Consider the following 20,331-nt stretch of genomic DNA (forward strand, 5'->3'; position numbering starts at 1 on the left):
GCAGATTCAATGGGGCTCAGGAAAGAAAAGAAGGCAGCCCAACTCCACTCCTCTCTTAGAGGTTACCTTCACTGTGAATCCAATGCTACCCAAATCAATGGCCCAAAGAGTTAGCATTAAATGGGTGCCCGCTAGGGTCATTGTCTTCGCAAATTCAATAAATTACAGATTCAATAATTTGTAGAGCAAGGTTGAGTGGCATTCCTTCCATAGCTCATTTCATGAACATAGCAAGCACTGGAGAAGAGAAATGGTCTGCAGTAATTTATGAAATATGAAAGATACATCACTTATAATTTTGTATAACTTATTAGACCAACCAACCATGTTGATTATTTTGTGTAACTTATTAGACCAACCAACCATGTTGGTAGTCATGATTGGTGTATCAACATAATTAAGCGTATCCTAAGTAAGATTGCCAAGTTCTAACTTGTTTCTTTATGTTGATACAAGGTTATATCCTAAATAAGATTTGCCAAGTTCTAAGTTGTTTCTTTATTTTGGTACAAGGTTATACTTTCTTCCTCTCGAAGAGTATAATACAATTACGAACTATATGCTCGCTTACTGAAAATTCTGCTTTGGGATTAATGCATGCCTGCATTCCTTCCATGGCATTGTTTCATCCACATCTTTAGTTCCAACGATGTCCTGGATGCATGGAACCTGAATCTTCCTTCACGTACCAATTGACATCCAGATCAGAACAGACTGTTTGAGAACTTCATTAGCAAGTAGCTCCTGATATCATCTCATAACTTTGCTTCAAGAAGAATTGAGGAGTAGGGAGCAACATTATAGGTGCTTCCAATGCCTGGGACGCCATCAGTGACAAAGTCATCAGGAGACTCAAGATTAGTGTCTACCTGCAAGTCAACAACGAGGAATATTAGTGAATATAAAATCATTAATTTAAGGCATCCTAGAATTTTTACAAAATAATCTTCCCAAAAATATAAAACCCCTATACAGCATAGCTTTGTCATGTGGATTTGCCTCTAATACAAGTATCCTTTCATTGAATCAAAGCCAATAAGATTCCATAAACCAGAAAATCTAATTCAAAGTTTCATGAGTCCCCAAAGACATAAATATATTAAATACTAAATAAAAGAAATTAAATCAGATGGAAGAATAGACAATTAGGGATCAAGTAAGTGAAAAAAAGTTCCAAGTACTAATGTACTATTACTGTGCAGTCAAGTAGACTTGTGGTCTAGATGTGCTGAAGATCAATTGGTTCAAAAATGGATTCACAGAAACGAATGGAACAACAAGAACATGTAAACTGGTGAGAAATCACAGTGCCATCATGCAAAATTGTTTTTGCAATACAATGTCTAACGAATTTATAGAATTGGCAGCCAACTCTAGCAAGTAGATATCCCATGCATGATAGTTAGAAACAACAAATGGAAATCTGGTGATTTTGAAGTGCATTTCCAAAGCACAATATTGCAAAATATGCAGTTAACAATCCACAACGGTAAAAAGTTTGGCATATGCACCAGAGGGGCGGAAAACTAACCACACGAAACCAACTCTTGTTTACTGGAGGTCGGGGTATCGAGGCTCTAACAGAATAGTCATGAGCATTGAATGCCAAATAGATGTCTCCTCCATTATTGTCATGAAGCCTGCAACAATAATATTTAAATAAAATTTCTCTCTGTCATGTTTCAATTTAGAAATATGGAATAGGTGTATGTTTCTAAAGCCAACTAAATTCTTTTGTGTATCATGAAGTCATTTGATGTTAATATACATATTTTACACAAAAGATGCATATAATTTCTTACGTAAATGCGAGAAATTTGCTTTCATAGTTGTCCCAATTGTCTTCATGCCACGTCACATCACCCTAAATACAATAAGTGTTCCATAAGCCTCACAAGAACCAAGTACTTAAATATAAATGGACAATATTAACTTGATTCATATAAGAGAGAAAAGAGATTACTTTGTTGAGAAAATTTTCCCGATGAAATACATTATGTGTTTGGCGAAATTGAATGGCCTTTGCAAAAAATCTGAAAAGACTACTCTTCCGTGTGTCCAACTGTCTTACCAAATAATTTAATAATTAGTCACCATCTGGATTGAGGCTATCAAAAAGAAAGAATATAATACAGAAAATCACCTGTCCCCATTGGAAATGGTTAATAGTAGTATCATGCCCATAACTGTTGTTATTTCCATAGCGAGTATGCCCATATTCATCCCCCATTAGCATCATCGGTGTTCCCTAGTCATATGCACTCATACAGTTATATCATTGCTGCAGATTTACTGCTAGCATGAAACAAACCATAGAAAACTCGCAACAAAGTTGCTAAACTCCAAAAATGATGTTTTAGTGATAAAAAATGGATGAGGACGGGGGTTTTCAAAATTTATTTAAAACACAACAATCAGCATAAAAAAGAAACAAATAAATAGCCAAGACATACAGAAAAGACAAATGAAAAGACTTTCAAATATATTTACCTGAGATATCATTAATGCCAAATGGAAGTTTTTCATTTGCCGGGAGCGTAAAGATTTGATACTGATATCATCAGTTTCTCCTATCAAATCAACAAAGATCAAAACAGTGAATCTAGAAATAAAGAAAAAAAATCTAATATATCACACAACATCATCGGATAGGTTCTATGTTAGACAATTGAATAACCCTAGTGGAGGTGACCCTTGTTGTTAGACTGTTAGTTAACACACAAGATGCAGGGCCCATAATTGACCCCACCTGCCACCCCCCCTCCCTCCCTCTATCTCTCTGAAAATCAAATTTACAGATGTTAGTGCATTTAGCCAATTGCGATAAAGACAGATTCAGTAGTAATTGGTTACTCTAATTTAATCATCTAGTACCCTTTAAAAGTAATAATGAAAATTTATACATTTAGCAATGCTAGTCAATACAAAGAAAACAACATGAACCAGTTGCAGTATCCAAAAAAATAGCAATATGGACTAGTCAAGAAAACCAGAAAGCATCTCTGGTTGCAGTATCCAAAAAAATAGAATATGGGCAGGTTAAGAAAACAACAAAGCATCTCCGGTAAGAGATATATGAAACATGATTGCAGTAATAAACCATTCTTGGAACAATTGAAACATGATCAGTAGTTTTGAAAGTTAATGTATGCTTGTGTAGTGGTGTGATAGACAAAAGAGAGACTATGTGGACTCTTATCATATCACTTTTATATTCAGAAGTCAAAACTACAACAAATGATTAATATTAAGAAGCATCAAATTTTTATATTACCTTCAAAACCACAATTCCAGCTAAAATTATCATTGCCTCCATCATTTCCACCTTCTCCATTGGCATCATTGTGCTAAAAAACCAAAAATTTTAAGGAAAATACCCCCATGCTATAGGATTCGATAGAAAATAAACTGATGGATTGAAAATTTGAAGATACCTTGAAGTTGTATGAAACAAGATCATACAGTGTGAAGCCATCATGTGCAATGACAAAATTGACACTATGATAAGGTTTGCGCTTATTCACCTGTAAAATCAAGCTTAAAAATATAAGAACAGTAGCCACAGCTTGATTTAAGTATAGTCAGTAAGATAATTTTCATAAAAGAACTGTAAAAACCATCTCCTAAAAGCTCAAGCTATTCAGTGTGTGAGCCAATGATATCTACCAAGCTTACACACACTCTAACGCTAACACTAACACTAAAAAGAATAATTTTGAGCCGAGGGGGAAAAAACTAATTTAGAATTTCACTTAACTTTCAGTTTTACAGTAATTATAATGGGGAAAAATATTATTATGTACTACTACTACAAAAGTAGTCTAATTCCTAATAATATTCATAGCTAGTAGCACCAACTAAAAAGCCCATCCATGCTCAACAAAAACAATATCTATGACCAAGACCAGAATATGTATATATATATATATATATTTTTTAAATTCCGCCATATCTTGGCCCCATATCACAATGAGGACATCCCGTATTTAGTTATAAATTGAAACTAACAAGTTGCATGACCAGGGATACTATAGAAACAAAATAATAAAAAAAAAAAAATCTCCCCCAAATCAGTCATAGAATATCATGACAATTTGATCATTATAGCAAATAGGGCCTTTTGACTCTAAATAAAATCAATTGTTTGAGCATGGGTAGCAGTGTGTTAGACCTTGTGGTCATGAGTATTTAGTCTATGACTTCAGCAGTCTATAGATATTAAGGTGACAGTGTTCATCAAGACAGTTTGCAGAAAGAAATTTATACTATTTGGGAAAAAAAGGGTAGGCTAGTTCTTTGAATTTGAGAGTATTTTGCATAGAAATGAATTTCAATATGCCTCCAAACACCAATACTGGAAATAAAGTTCTTCACGTCAGTGCTTATATTTGCCCAATTTTAATAAACATCTTACTGTTAAAAGAATATGACATTATGATGGAAGAAAAATTAGGCCTAATTCTGTGACTTGTCAATGCCACTCATCAGTTTCGTATTTTGCAGAAAGATCAATCATGTAAAGTTAATAAACAAAACTAGAAAATGGAATTAGACATACAAGTAGGAAAATAATAAATGCAAACAAAATGATGCTTACTTTGTAAAGGTCAGCAGATCCAGAAACACGAGTTGCAAAACTCCCCTTCATACCAGTGTCACCCTATATTATGTACAACAGAGAAAAAATTAGAAAACAGGAGCAATGACATGTTGATGATATAATTATTCTTTCTCCTAATTGGACTTTATCGTGTGTATGCTAAAAGGTCATACCTAGCGTACAAGGCTCCCACTTTTACAGGGTTTGGGAGAAGTAATTGGAAGACAGCCATACCCCAAATTTTGGAGAGGCTGATTACAGGACCCATCTAGATAGGACAATTAATAACATATGGTACTATTATAAGTGATAAAATTAACCCATGTCTAGACTAGTTAAAGCTGTGGCTTCAAACATCTAACAATTTCATTGAAATCAATTTGAGTTCCCTTCTCCATGATGATTGTCGAGTTGGTACTAATGTGGAATGGTGATTTCTCTGTAATGCATATCATCTAGCCTTTAATCAAAATGTGCAAACATACCAAGCAGAGAGCTCCACTGGTCTAGACAGACAGTCTTTATAGAAATCTATCTGGAATTCTGGTGTAACCTGCAAAGTTAAAGAGCTCATGTGGAGGGCTTGCCACAAAATTTTGCCTACCAAGCTATCACTGGTCATGAAGAAAGTTGTATCAAATCCTCTATGTGATTTATGTAGCAAGGAATCTGAATCTGTGGGGAATGCTTTATGGGGTTGTCCTCGGGCACAAGTTATTTGGGCGACTAGTTCTCTGGGTTTAGGCAAAATGCCATCTGTGAAGCAAGATTTTTAACAACTGTGGAACAGGTACTCTGCCGCCTGACAAGGGATGAGACAGACTATTTTACAGCAACCGTGCACGGGTGGAGGGTATTCTAACTGATCCAGTATTATGGTGGGAGATTTTGAAGATTTCCCCATAGCGGCGTTGAGTAGGAAGGAAAGACAAGAGAGAAGTGCTGCAGAAGCTGAACTTTTGGCAGCTCAGAGGTCTATTCTTTTCACAAAGGAGATTGGTCTGCACCATGTATGCTTTGAAGGTGATGCAAAGAACGTTATCACTGGCTTAGACAACATAGCATAGGATCTATCACCTTTGGGCCACATTATGGAAAAACTGAAGCTAGAGCTCCAGACTTTTGCAATCTGTAGTGTCCACTTGGTTCCACGAGCAGCAAACAGAGCTGCTACTACTTTAGCACAAATGGCGTGTAACATACCTTTTGAAATTGTTAGGTTAGAAAAGGTCCCACCCGGTTTGGGTAGTATTGTTGAATCTGATGAATCTCCTTGATTTTATGCAACGAAATTTCTAAGTTTCTCATCAAAAAAATCAATTTGAATCTGAAACCTTTAAAGAAAATTAACCCATTGTTTGAATTTGCAATTGATACTAGGAGATACTTTCAATCATATAATTGAATTACTATTCATTTTCAAACATTTCATACTTTGATATCAGCTGTTTACATTTCATTGTTACTTTAAAACTATTCTCAAAACTAAGGACAACAAGATATAGACTCATCTACATAGGATAATTACTCCCTTTTAGCATTACCTTAATATATCTTCTTATGTCATCACGGTATTTCCCATTCCACTCAGCCCATCTGTATAAGAAACTCAAAAATAATGGACGTCAAATATTTGTACCAATAAGTAAGGCACAGTTGCATACAAATCTTGGTGTAGGGAAACAACTCCAAACTTAGAAGATCCGAGTCAAATGTTGATTTATACTATTTATTACTCAAGGAGGTGTCACCCTACTCAGAACAATCACCAATGTTTGTGCTCTTAGGCGTCAGCATAACTTGCTTAGCCAGTCAACTGGCTTACCCAGCAACTAAATCTCAAGGGTAGGGTCAATTGCCCATAGGTTTTAGTGACAAGGGTGAGTCCAAAGGGCTCTTCTTTAGAAAGGTTCCCTGTTTTATAAGAAAAATAAGTGCATCTGAACACATTCCAGGAGTAAACAGTTCAGATACTGATAGTGATTAGCCCTAGTTCACAAATTTTCTTCAGTAACTTAGGTCAAATTCAATTACATTTGGTGTAACTCTTTGTTCATTTCATACTGCTTAATAACTTTTTATTCAATTAACATTTTGAAAACCCCACCATTGGATTCATGTTTTAATTGTAATTAATATGCATTCCAAATTTCGTATCAATACGATGCTATTTACCCTATGATCTATAAATTAATGATCTACTTATATTTTATATAATACGAAAACTTAAAATTTAAACATTTTATAGATGAAATATTTATAAATCCTAATCACATTGATATTTTGCAAGAATGAAGGAGATGTATAGAGACAATGTTATCCAAAAACGATTGTGTTAAAATAAAGGTTAAGTGATTAAACCACAATTTCCTATTGTTAAACTACCGATTGTCCCAAAAGTTTAAACTCTTAGGAAATGGTGAATTTAATCACTTAACCATAAGTCTAACACTCCCACTCACTTGTGGGCCTAAACTTCCCCTTAATAAGTGGGGGCCCAACAAGTGGGAATTTAACATTTTAAATGGGAGGTAGACTAAAGTTAGGGATCGAACTCAGGATCTCCTACTCTGATACCATGTTAAACTACCAATTGTCCCAAAAGCTTAAGCTCTTAGGAAATAGTGAATTTAATCACTTAACCATAAGTCTAACACCTATCAACTTAACATTTTGGATAAATAGCAAGTATTCTTAAATTCAAACCCTGTATCCACTCTACTTCCCATTTAAAAGTTAAAAATTCCACAAGTTGGACCTCAACAAAGCAACAGATTGTCATCTGCTCAAAATGTAGTGATAGATTCTGAATACCTATTAATTTTGTTAGAATAATGATTGATGATTATATTCATATTTTCCTAATAGCTTAAGTTTTTTGGATCATTGGCAGATAAAGTTAAATCCACTCTACCTCCCATTTAAAAAGTTAAATTTCATGTGTTAGGCCTCACTTATTAAAGGGAATATTACAATAATGGTTTAAATGATTGAATTCACTGTTTTTTAACAGGCCAAACTTTTAGGAACTATGCCAGTTTATCACATTTGACAAATACCTTCCAACCCCCCCCCCCCCTCTCTCTTGCAAACCTTTTTTTTTTTTTTTTTTCCTAAAAAGATGTAAGTTACCTGTCCCAATTTGGAAATCTTCCAACAAGATAGAGACCTCCACAGTCCCAAGGTTCTGCAATAATCTTACACCTTGATAGGACAGAATCTTTGGCAATTGCCTGGCCCAATAAACAATGATAGGATTAGTTACTAAACCAAGATACCATCTCTTTATGCAGTTCTACTAGAGTATGTAGAAGGAAACTCTGCATACACTGTGCAGTGCTGTTAAGAGTAGGAAGGAAAAACTGTACACTTGCCATATACAATGCATTCATTTAAGAGAACAACAAAGTAAAAACTGACAAACAACCGTGGATTTGTTTTGGGATTCACATTCACCAAGATGTAAAGAATTTAGATAATTTTTTATTAATCAGAACTCAAAAGTACATAGCATTCTTAAATTGAAGATTTAGTTATGAAAAAATCAAATCAGTATATCAAAAAAGCATAATTTGAGGTACACAATTAGTAATTGAAATATAGTAATCATTTTTTATGAAAAATGGTATGTCTAAATGTGTGATATCCACAAGAACGATTTTGAAATGTATGCAATTAGGTATTTACAGCTGCATCCTATTGCTGTTGTCTGGAATTCTTCTGTATATATAAGATACAAAAACTCTAAAAACCAGAAAAAAAAGTTACTTCAGGATAACGTTTATGATAATATGGAAAATGTATCTGAGATATCACAAAAAAATTTTCTTTCTGGTAGAGAAATTTCCACTACTTTACATCTTTCCTTAAAGTATCCTTAATTTCATAAAACTGCGGTGTTGCATTCTTCCCTGTGATAATATATATAAAGATTCATATAATTTTTTACCCTAATTAGTGGGGGAGCATTAAGTGGGGAACCGTCTGTTCCTCGACAAAGGACACTAGTAAGGTCAAACCGGAATCCATCCACATGATAATCAACAACCCTGCAAATTGGTGAAAGAATTATGAACTTGAGATGTGAAGTAGAAATTCAGTGGTAGGCAAATCAACAAACAAATACAACACATGCACAGCAGAAAACAATATGTCCATCAAAAAGAAGCATGGGGTCAGTTTAATCAAATATTAACTATTTCCCACTTCCAATAATTTATTCTGGCTTAAGATAACAGTAACAACAGAATCCTCTTGAAATTGTTGACAGAATGGAGGAGGATCACCTCTTTGTTTAATATATTGAAAGAAAAGATTCTGAGGTTCTCAGGGATGACTGGAGGATACTGATCAAACTAAATCAAGTATTCAACTCATCTACTGGTTAGTCCAAATTACTAGATGGACTTGACAAGCTTCAAGAAGAAACTCTGATAACAAGTCTGGATAACAGTGCCATTTTATGCTAACAAGTTGCTACAAAGTACTACATGGTACACTTCAATGAGCAAAACAATAAAAGATATGGTTCAACCAAAGAATAAGAGTAATTTGTTGTCAAATGGTTGGTGAGGAGATGACTTCAAGAGATAACAACATAGGAGTTGAATTCTTCCAATAAAACAAAATATATGCCATTAAAAATGTGCTACGAAATCATTTCTTTGTAAAATTTTGCATACCAGTGTCTTAAGCTGTCAAGAATCAGTTCCATGACCACAGGATGGTTACAGTTTAATGTGTTTCCTGGAGACCAAAACAATATTGCACTGAGAGAAATTTATATGTTCACAAGAATAATTTTATATATTTGTTGGAAATAAGTAGCAAAGGAATGCATATCATGCTTTCGACACAACAATTTTATGTAAAATGTAATTTGGAATATTGTTCTTCAAAGCAGAACACAGCTTAACATAATGGAGCTGGCCACTGTGCACTTTGAAGTAGAGAACAAATCACAGCAATGAAAGATGGTATGCATCCAAAAAGGAATACCATAGTCCAAAGAATCTAAAGAAAGTTATAATTTACTTTTTGTAATATGTTGAAATTTAAATCCATAAGGAAAAGGAGTAAGAAAAGAGCCAAGAAAGACATTTGGATTACCACAGCCAGAGAAGTTCAGCAGTTGGCCATTGTTGTTTACATCCAGCATGTAATAAACCTGTAGATCAATTTGTGCCATATTATAGAAAAAAAGGATAAATAAATAAAATATTTTTTAATTTATATTGATAAGTTACACATGCATCCATTGGATCCTAAACCCACGGCCTCATCCTCGAACCCATTCATTATGTAGGGAGGAAGTGCCTTTTGAGCTAGAACTCATTGGCAAAAATCTAATAGAGATACTATATGTCCCCCTATCATCTCCAATTACATACAAATAATATCTGTCTTCATTTCAGCCACTGGTTCATGGCCTTCACCAATAATAGAAGTTATCTTACGATTCACAAAATTCCTACCTCAATTGTTCTATAGAAAACTAAGCATGAATAACTAGTTATGTCTTGGTACATGACTTTAGCCACGTAATTTTTCTTCTTTTTTTTTTTTTTAATAATATTATAGGTAATAGTAGCCATGTAATCAAATCATATTATAAATTAATACCTTGAATAATTTCTCCATATATAAAATAGGCATGAAATTATCCCAAACATGTAGTAAAACATAAAAGCATCCAAGTGCTTGTAATCACAGAACATTAGGAACATGATAGTGCAAGACTAGTAAAACCTCACAACATAAACGCAAATCACCTTATTATCTATGCCACGAAACGAAGTGGTATAAGGGTTGGCATCGTCAGCCTCATTAGTATGATTATAAACAACATCCAAAATGACCTGTAGAAAGGAAAAACCTCAATGCAGTCTTCTGTCATAACAAGTATTTGAGACTTCTAAACAGGGATACAACAAAAAAGAAAATTACCATCAACTAACAATATTACATATTTTACTTTTTGGAGAATGAAAGACACAATATACCTCTATCCCAGCTCCATGCAAAGCTTTGACCATTTCTTTGAACTCACGGGAAGCATTAAGGGGTCCTCCACCATCACTAGCATAGCGACTCATAGGAGCAAAGAAATTTATTGTCGAATAGCCCCAGGTATTGATCTTCAAAAACAAGAGTCCCCAACATATACTGTCATGAGAAAATGCTATGGACATATAATCCGTCTCCCTCCCCACCCAAAAAAAAGGACTAAGATTAAGATTCATGTTCAATTTGCTTCCACAAATCAAGTAAAATATAGAAGGGGGAAAAACTCAACTTAGAAAACTACACTACAGCTTTGCTACCAGCTTTTATTGTCTCAAGGTACCCTGTGGTGCATCCCACTTGTTACCCTCCTATATGTCCACGGGGCATTGACTTAAATTTAGTGGTCACACAGAACCAGCTCTTAGAATTAATTTCTAAATTAAATATGCTTAGCGGTTCTTTGTTAGTTGATTATTATTCTCTTCTTTGTTAATAGAATTATTAGAATTCCTTTTGAATTGGTTTATCATTCAAAAAAAAACTATTAGAATACCCAAACAAAAGAAGCACAAATAAAGATTATTCAGGTCTTTACCTTCTTTTTCTTTCATTTTAACAGGATTGTTCCAGTATTAACTAAAGATTATTATTTTGACTCTCAAGTTGATGTTATCTCCTAATTATAATGATGAGGATTCTATATAAGTTTAGTAACTAAAATAATCCAAAGAAACTTGTTGCATTTAGAGATGAATAGAACCTCCAAAGAGAACTAAGTAATTGATGGTAATGTTTTCTACACCATTTGAGTCGGTGTTTCCAGTTATATCATCTCTATGATTTAAAAAATTGCAGATATATGTTATTCCAAAGTCAACTCAGTCAAACACCAAATCATAATCTCAAGGACTTGGCATTCCTGTCACGTATAATACCGAATGATAAGAAAGTATTTCCTACAAATTAATATGAAGTTCATACAAATTACGATAGTGCACACGCCAAAATATACTTTCCAGCATTAAAAAAAAATGTATATATATTCTCAGCAGCGTGTTATTCCAAATGGATAAAATTGTACATGTTGCTACCATGGCATTGCAATCATTTGCAATCATTCAGAAAATCCATTATATAGAAATAAGTACGTAAAAAAATAAATTAATTAACAAAAAATTTTCACTCCAGTGTTCCACGACCTCATTGATCCAAATGTAGTGGAACTACAGTCCAAAATCAAAATATACCAAAATCTTTGCATGAATAAATTAAGTTTTGAATGCTTAAGCAATAAAATGAACTTAGTAACATTGTTATAAATTATAGTTTCTTTCAAATGCATTAACATCAATAAAATGAGATCTATATCTGTCTATCTACTTACAGAATATGAGGTGAGAGGTTTTAAATTACCAGGTGATCTCTAGGATTTGGCCGCCTTTGAAACTCCAACTCATCAAATTCAAAGACAGGCAGCAACTCCACTGCATTGATACCAAGTTCTAGAAGATGTGGTATCTTCAAATTAAAATGAGAAAGGAAAATGTCATAAAATATTATTTATCAAATGGTCAAACAAGAACTAATATTTACGTACCAAACTTCAAAAAAAGATTATTTGACTCCATTCATTTAATCAATATACGATTTATGCAGGCATGGTTTGCTCCCACAAAAAAGGAAATTGGCAAGTGAAAGAGTAGTTTGCAAGATAACAAAAGACCTACCAAACCTAGAGTTTCTATAGACAATGTCTAAGTTTATTAAAACAACAATTAAATATCCCAAACATCAAGGTTTCTCCACCTAAAGGTTTGAAAAAAAAAATTGCTTCATCAAATAAATGCAATTTGAACCATTGGTGGAGTATTTTGACCAAAAGTGCAGTTAAATGTCCATAGACATGCACATGCTATAAAAGGTAACCACCCTAAACTATGGGAAACTTGCAACGTACAACACAAACTTTAAAAAGCCGCAACAAACACCCTAATTAAACCAATTGATACAATTAGCACTTAGCTGTCCAAATCAATATTAAAGTTAAAGGTGACATGATTTGTACTTGACCTGAGTAGTAGGTAGGACAATGAAGGCATTATATGCAAAAACACTAGTCAATGATACAAAAACCCAAAAATACACAGACACTCACACTGGCAGCCACCCCACCTCCACCTCTAAAAACCACCCTTACCCTAGAGCAAAAACCATCAAGCTAACCAAACTTTGGCAAGCTGTCACAAAGAAAGCAAGCTGTTGTGAGTCCTTCACCCAAAACTACTTTACACCATCAAATTGCCGATAGAAACCACCGAAACTTCAAATCAACCTAAACCCAATCAAAACTAGAGAAATGAGAGAGTGAAAGAGAAAAAACACCACAGGAACAGGCTCTTGGCAGTGCCTATGCATGACGTTTAGGAGGGTGTTGTCATTTGCTATCACTGATCATGTGCAAATCATGCAACTGTTAACTTAATACTAATTTAGGTGGCAGCATCCTCATTGATCTAATTAAGGTGTTGACCGTGAATTTTAAAGTTTGAAGCACATATTGCCAGAACTCCAATAGTTTAGGATAGTTATCTACATTTAACCCCAAATTTAAAGATTGCTCAGGGAGAGAAGGCTCCTGGTCAACTATTTTTTAAGAAAACAAAAGGCCCAAACCTAAACTTGATATCAAAAGATATGCTTGGTCATTGTTTTGAACATTATACCATGATTCCAATTCAACCTATATTCATAATATATGCTTGGTCATTGCTTTGAACATCTCAAGTCCATGATGGACACCCATACTCATGCCTGTGTCAAAGATATATTATGTTTCTTGCAGAATGACATCTTTCAAAAGAAAAAAATTTAATAGAACTGTTAAAATTCTCTCATTTACAACATCTATGGTTGCTAGAAGTTCAAATTAAAGACATCATTGAATCTATTCAAATACTATCTACTAAAATGCTATTCAGTTCAAATGATATACCATTACCTTCTCAATCACACCAAGGTAGCTCCCTCGTATCTTTGGATCCAACTCACTAGATTCATCAAATGTAAATGCACGAACATTCATTTCATATATAACAAGATCTTTCTGCAAAAGCAGCAGCAAATATAATAAAGGTTGAGATTTTAAAGAACATACTATCTAAGTTGGACACAAAAGAAAGGAGGGTGTCTAATTATCAACTTAAAGCAAGTGAAAAAATAATGATTTCAGCTACAAGCATAAAAAAAGCTTCAAAAGGTGAAAACAAAAATAAATATTTAGTTATCAAGTTACAGCTTATCAAACCATAATTTGAAACAGGAGAGTGAGTGAGAGAGAGATTGTCATCTAATAGGACAATTTATCACCTCAGGTATATTTGGAAGCTTGTAGGTCTCTCCCCAGTCAAAGGGCAAGCTCTCAAAATCATAAGTTCCAAGAAAATTAGAAAACTTTTTGCTCGCATCTCCAAAATATCGGCGACCCTCAACTAGCTTTGCATAAGGATCTAAAAGCACAATGCTGCTGTCAAATCGATGACCTCGATGCCAATCACGAGGACCATCTATGTGATAACCATAGAGAACATTACTCCGAGGCAAATCCTGAAGAGAAGTATTTCTGAATAACGTAATAATTATGTGAATTGCCAAAAAAAAAAACCATCTTAATATATCTTTTACATGAGTGAAAATTTCATTATATTCATTATATTACTATCTCATGGGACTAGATAAAAGCAGTCTTGGCAGTCAGTGAACCCAAAATTCATAAACTTAAACAACAAAAACCCATTTCACAATAACCCATTCAGGTTTGTTCACTCCAAAGCATGCTAAACCACAGAAATCAAACCTTCAGCACCAGAAAAATATTTCGCACAGATTAGGCATCATAAATTTCTTATCATTTTTTAAATGAAATTCTCATATACATAATTTATACACTGATAGCTCAAGCAGCAACTTTTTCCAGCGGATTTTGGCCAAGGAATATAGAGTAATTTACTTGAAGACAATGGAATATACAAGACCTCCTTTGGAACCACTGTGATGTCCACAGGTGAGCTAGTAATAGGAGCAGACTGGCACTCTCCCCTCTTCTAATCTAAACAAACCAAAGATAAAAGAGAACACACACATGGATGTACACCACAGCTGGTGTAAGAATTCAAAAATGAGACCATAAATGTATTAACCTGCAGTAGAACATTTATCGTAATTGACTTATACACACATATAAACAAGCAATACTATAGGTAGTAACATAACGCATGGACACATATAGACTATAGGCAGGCACAGACACTGCCACTAATAGGCAGACAAACTTAAATTTCCATTGCCATGAAGAAAACCATTAAGATACCCATAGTAAAGCAAGTTGATATAGAACAGTTAAGGAAAGCTATCAATGTCGACCAAAGGCATTCAAAGAAGTGTAAAGCAAGACTACCTCAATACATATGTGCCAAATGTCTCCTGTTTTGTTCACATGACGATCCAAAGTGAGTTCCATCATTTTACCATCCCACCTGCCAAACTTTCCAATCAATCAAGAGCTTTTATCTTATAATCAGGGATCCTACACTAAGTGTGTAAAGAATTCAAAAGATGACAATTACAAATAATTCTGATACATAGGCCCCTACCCTCACAAAGAAAACACACATAGTTGCACACACAAAGGAAACTTCAATTGCATCTTTAAAAAAACTTATCTCGTGCATACAAAAGATAAGTATCACTTGCATCTCAACAAGTACCATTACAGTAGAAGCAGTATATAGGAATTAGGAAATATAAAAAAGGTAGAGCAAACGTGACTAAATGACATCAACTTCAGAGAATCTGTAAGGGACTCTTGAATAAACCAAAATATTTTACACAATAAAACTGACAAGTTGAGATATGTCCAAGTCTCTATCTTTGTGTCCCACATCAATCATCTTCCCAAAACCACTCTTACTTCATTTTAACCTACAACAAGATTCTACTGCTTTCAATCCCTTCAAATCTGCAGAGTATTTGGCTAACCACATTTAAAGTAGTTATGAAGCTCTTGTTCACCAATTATAGGTTCATAGACTTGCTTTCACCTTCCATGCAAAAATCCCCATGTCACTTCCATGGTAAACACATACCAATCTCAAAGGTATGAAGCCTGGATCACCAACCAGACAAATATGTTTGTATGTATATATGTAACCAAATTATATAGTAGTTACAAAGCTCATGTTCATTAACCATAAGTTCATAGACATGCTTTCATATTCCATTCAATAATCTCCATGTCACTTCCTTTAGTGAAGCCATGCTTCTTCTTTTTTTCATAAGTAATAATTAAACTTTAATGGAGCCATACCAAAGTATACAAGTTTTTAAGCCCAGATCACCAACTCTCATAATACAAACAAGCTGTCACCAACCCAACAAGTATGATATATATGTATTTATGCATGTATGCATGGATATTTTTATCACCAATACATATATGACCTTATCCATACCTTATATATAAGAAATCCATACTTTCTTTTTATTCAAATGCTCTTTCTTTTGTTAGTTTAATGAGTTAATACCCAAAAGGAAAGAGAAATTATCAGCAGAATATCAATGCATAAAATTCAAGGTCTCAAATCTCAATCACAAAGTTTGCTTACTACAAGTTTAGAATGCATTAAAATTAAGTAATTTAAAATGGTTAAACCTGAAGCAAATTTGACCCTTTTTAACACTGAGATGCACATCCCAAACTGAATTTTAACCTATTAATTGAAAAGGAAATTGTTTTTCACCTCTCAGGAAATGATAAGCAAAGGGTGACAGCAGAAGCATGCTGTGAAAAAATAGCAAAGTTGATCCCACTCTCAACTTCTGATACACCCAGTGGAAATGCTTGACCTGGGAAAATTTTAATTGATGGTGTGGTCTCAGACACTTGAGGGGCTTCTTCCTACAACCAAAAAAGGTGAATAAATGACAATATGAATTATTCCCATTTCAGTGTAAAACAAAATTCTGATACCCCCAAAAACTACATGTACTGAATCTCAATTGAAAATTAGCAGCACAGAATCAAAAGATGTAAGCACATGAGAAGACATTGACAATTATTTTAGTTTAGGAGAGGCGGGAAAAAAGACATACTTTGACTACAATATTCCCAGCTATAAGACTAACAGCGGTAAGTCTACCACAACAAGAGGTTTTAAACCTTACAGAATCCATTAAGAAAATCAAATATAATCATAACTAAAATGTAACACATTCTCTTTGTCATTCTCATAAAAACCCAGTGAAAGTCACTGTGATGATGGACAAGACCTCTAACACTTATTAGAAGACAACTTTGCAAAAGGATTTTTGTATAGTATCACCGTACTTCTCCACCTATCACTTTTTCAGTCATAGTCATACCTTTCTCACTTTGTAAGACCCATTGTTCATTCTCGATGCTTTTCATATTCAAAAAGTGCAAGCTGATAGAAAACAAAGGTCAACACATACATATGCAAATAAAAAGTACCTCAAGTACACGTTCTTGGGCACGCTGACCATAAACATTTGTTGTCCAATGCTTTACATGGCTCCCTGTCTAACTGATGCCAAAAGTCCAGTCAAATCTTGAATTAGCACACAAAGTTTGGAATAACAAGAATAACTGATATTCATAAAAGAAATTACTACTACACACATGTTAACGCACATAAACACACTTTTTTGCACTGAAACCATGACTTCACTTGAACTCACAATTTCTGTGCAAAGGTGATATGTGTGTACGTTTATGAGCTAAGAGGTGTGTAACAAACACCACTCTATTCATAATACCATAGAAAAATAAACTTGCCTTTCTGGAAAGTCCGGGTGCATTGCCACCTGATGCTTGCTTACTTAATTTCAATCTGCTGGAGATATAACCACAAGTCAAGCAAGTTACCTAGTTTTTTTTTTTTTTTTGACATGTAATAAGGTAAATACTCACAATCCTGAGGGGATTTCCTAGTTAGTTACCTACTTAAATCTTCAAGCCAACACAGAATGACGAAAAATAGATTCCTATGCCAATGAACACTGTTTTCAACTCGTATTCTAACTTAACTGGCTGCCGATGACATGAATAGGATCCTGTCCGTTTCAAATGAAATTGAGAAAGTACAGTTCATGGTGCCACGTCATTTGAAATTATTATATTATGATATCCTTAGGCCCAAGCCTAGTTTGGTCCATTGTACTTCTTGTACTTTATGATTGTGCAGTGTACTAATGATTCTATACTCTGCCTATATATTCGCCTATTCTGTACATTGTATATATGACCTTTTGATTTGTAATATCTAATCCGAACCATGAAATAATCCAATTCAAATAGAGGATCGATCATTTTCAACAATGACGTACTATTATTAATTCTCAAAAGAATTCAGCAATACTCACATTTAAAGCAAGAATCCCTAAGAATTTAAACTCTAATCTTATAATTCTCTAAAACCGAATACACAGTCAACGTATTTAAAATAACAGAAAAGAACGAATCAAACTGTATCAAATTTTCTAACCTATATATTACTCCTTACAAATACGAACTTAGAATTCACTCTCAGAAACGTAAACACAGTAAAAAAAGAATGAATCAAAGTCGAAACCGCAACTAATTTTGTAACATCGATTTTAATCGCACAAGAAGTCAAAGAACTACTCATATATGAAGTCAAAACTCCTTACGAACTTAGAATTCACTCTCATAATTCTAAAAAAAAAAAACGTAAACGCAATCAACGTGTAAAAAACAAAAAAATCAGATGCATAAACAGTATAATTGACCTCATTTCGGAGACATGAGAAGGTCCAATGCAAGAACGAGAAGTGTTGTTGGACATAACTGAAGCGATCATAGAAGCTTTGGTGGCAATGGAATCGTAGAGAAGTGGATGATGATGATGATGAAGATGAAGGAGCATAGTTGAGCTTTGGAAGCGCTCAAGGTTGAGTTGAAGCAAAAGGAATTAGAATTCGAATCTGAAATTGTGAGAGAGAGAGAGAGAGAGAAAGGGAGTTTTGGGGTGTGAAATTGAGTTTGAGTTTGATTGAGTGAGAGTGAGAATGAGAGTGAGTGAGTTAGACATTTTTGTTTGTTGATCTTCTGGAAGCATTTTCTGGTTTCGAGAGCGGCATGGAAGCGGGATATCCAGCCTTTTTATGTCTGCCACGTGAACGGTTACAAAATAGTTGGATCACGTGCATCTTTTTTTTTTTTTCTTTTTTTTTTTTTTTGGTTTCCCTTTTCCTCTTCACATCATAAATACCCCACACCACTCACAAGTCACAAGATCAATATATATATATAAATATATATATATATATATATTCGAAAAAAATAGATTTTTTCTTTTTGGATAAAACCATAGTAAACTTTATTATACAAAATCATGCTACAATAGTTAATAGTTAAATATTTTTTTTGGGCCCAAAAAAATAGTTAACAGTTATGCACATGAATACGGATTATAATTTTTGGTAAATTACTTATATATTTGGAATCTACTTATTTTATTGAAAATAAAAATTTTTTACTAAAAGTATGATAAATAAAAGTAAATATTAATTGAAATAGTATAGTAAAATTCATGAATAATATCAAAAAATACAATAAGATTAATGAATAGTAATAAAAATAAATTAAATAGTCAAATAAATTAACAAAAGATAAACTAGTCAAATAGACACTACATACCATTTTTAATTTGGATCATAATCTTCAATTTTGTGTCAATTTAATCTCTAACATTATATTTTGAAAAAAAAAAATTTTAAGAATTGAATAGAAAAAGTTGGTGGGTCAAATAAAATAATAATAAAAAAATTATGTCATATCAGTTGTCAAATCTACTGACATATCAGTTTTTTATTTCTTAACCCAAATTAAAACTCATGAGATCTCACCAACCAAACTCATCCCCATTTCCTCTCCCTCCTCCTTAAAATCTGGCATTCAAAGTTGCAGACAGCAGCGAGGGCAACAACGTGTTCTCTCTTCCGGTAGAACCAAGTCTCTCTATCTCACAATCTCTCCCTCTCCCTCCTCATCCTTACTTCATGTTTGGCTCCTAAAAATTCAATGAAATTATTACAATTTATTTTTGTTTTTCTTGAGGAATGATTTAGGTTATGTTTAGATAGCAAATATGGCTAAAAATACTGTAACAAAATGATTTTTAAATATATAAATATGAAATTTTTGTAGGTTTGTGAATAATGTTATGAAACTCATATTTTTTTAGCAAAATACATAAATGTAGACACGAAACATTTCCTAAATGCACACTTAGTTAGTGTGAGTTTGGATAGCACTGAGAATGAAATTTTCAGCTACATTTGCCGTTTTGTATGGATCTCATGTACTGTTCACGGGAGTTATAAGTACAGATTTCAACAATTTTTTTTTAAAACTGAATCCCACAATACTATTCATTTATTTAAAAATTATTTGTTACATTATTTTCAGTTTTTAATTTCCACCTATAAACAGTTTTTCAGCCGACCTTTAGTCTTTTGCTGCTTTTAATTTCGTATTTTCAATGTTTCATCATTTAATTAGTTCAAAAGAATGTACTGTCATGGTCTGGAAAGGTCTTCTTCTTCTTTTTGGTGTATTTTTGCAGTAATTAATCAGAAACTCAGCTCTTTACCGATCTTGTCAACTCTCTCTCATACAGTAAGTGTAT

General features: G+C 33.7%; 1 protein-coding gene across 2 annotated transcripts; it reads right to left on the reverse strand.

Moving 5' to 3' along the window:
* Positions 1-242: 242 nt before the first annotated feature.
* Positions 243-18,777, reverse strand: LOC115973814 (isoamylase 3, chloroplastic). 2 transcript variants are annotated; one of them, XM_031094051.1, is made up of 24 exons: positions 18,431-18,777; positions 17,457-17,514; positions 17,133-17,201; positions 16,402-16,559; positions 15,060-15,138; positions 13,973-14,209; positions 13,605-13,709; positions 12,020-12,124; positions 10,603-10,737; positions 10,372-10,458; positions 9,710-9,767; positions 9,283-9,346; positions 8,550-8,649; positions 7,733-7,833; positions 6,145-6,196; positions 4,598-4,660; positions 3,435-3,524; positions 3,275-3,347; positions 2,491-2,570; positions 2,144-2,248; positions 1,964-2,062; positions 1,803-1,864; positions 1,532-1,640; positions 243-869 (listed from the first exon to the last, which is right to left on the reverse strand). In XM_031094051.1, exons 1-24 carry the CDS (start codon positions 18,565-18,567, stop codon positions 756-758), a joined length of 2,340 nt encoding a protein of 779 aa, XP_030949911.1. In that variant the 5' UTR covers positions 18,568-18,777; the 3' UTR covers positions 243-755. The 2 variants fall into 2 exon arrangements, with proteins under 2 accessions (XP_030949911.1, XP_030949913.1); XM_031094053.1 differs by having other exon boundaries at positions 17,457-17,511; positions 18,431-18,776.
* Positions 18,778-20,331: the final 1,554 nt, after the last annotated feature.

The sequence above is a fragment of the Quercus lobata genome, chromosome 2 (genome assembly GCF_001633185.2).
Source record: "Quercus lobata isolate SW786 chromosome 2, ValleyOak3.0 Primary Assembly, whole genome shotgun sequence".
Lineage (NCBI taxonomy): Eukaryota > Viridiplantae > Streptophyta > Magnoliopsida > Fagales > Fagaceae > Quercus > Quercus lobata.

What these genes read in the sequence shown, in the direction of transcription:
- LOC115973814 (XM_031094051.1), bottom strand. Translation starts at nt 18,567, where the DNA reads ATGCTCCTTCATCTTCATCATCATCATCATCCACTTCTCTACGATTCC. An exon ending in ACATAAGAAGATATATTAAG is followed by an intron (nt 4,661 to 6,144) that starts GTAATGCTAAAA and finishes TACATAATATAG; the next exon opens with GGTGACACTGGTATGAAGGG. An exon ending in TGGCATTAATGATATCTCAG is followed by an intron (nt 2,249 to 2,490) that starts GTAAATATATTT and finishes GCATATGACTAG; the next exon opens with GGAACACCGATGATGCTAAT.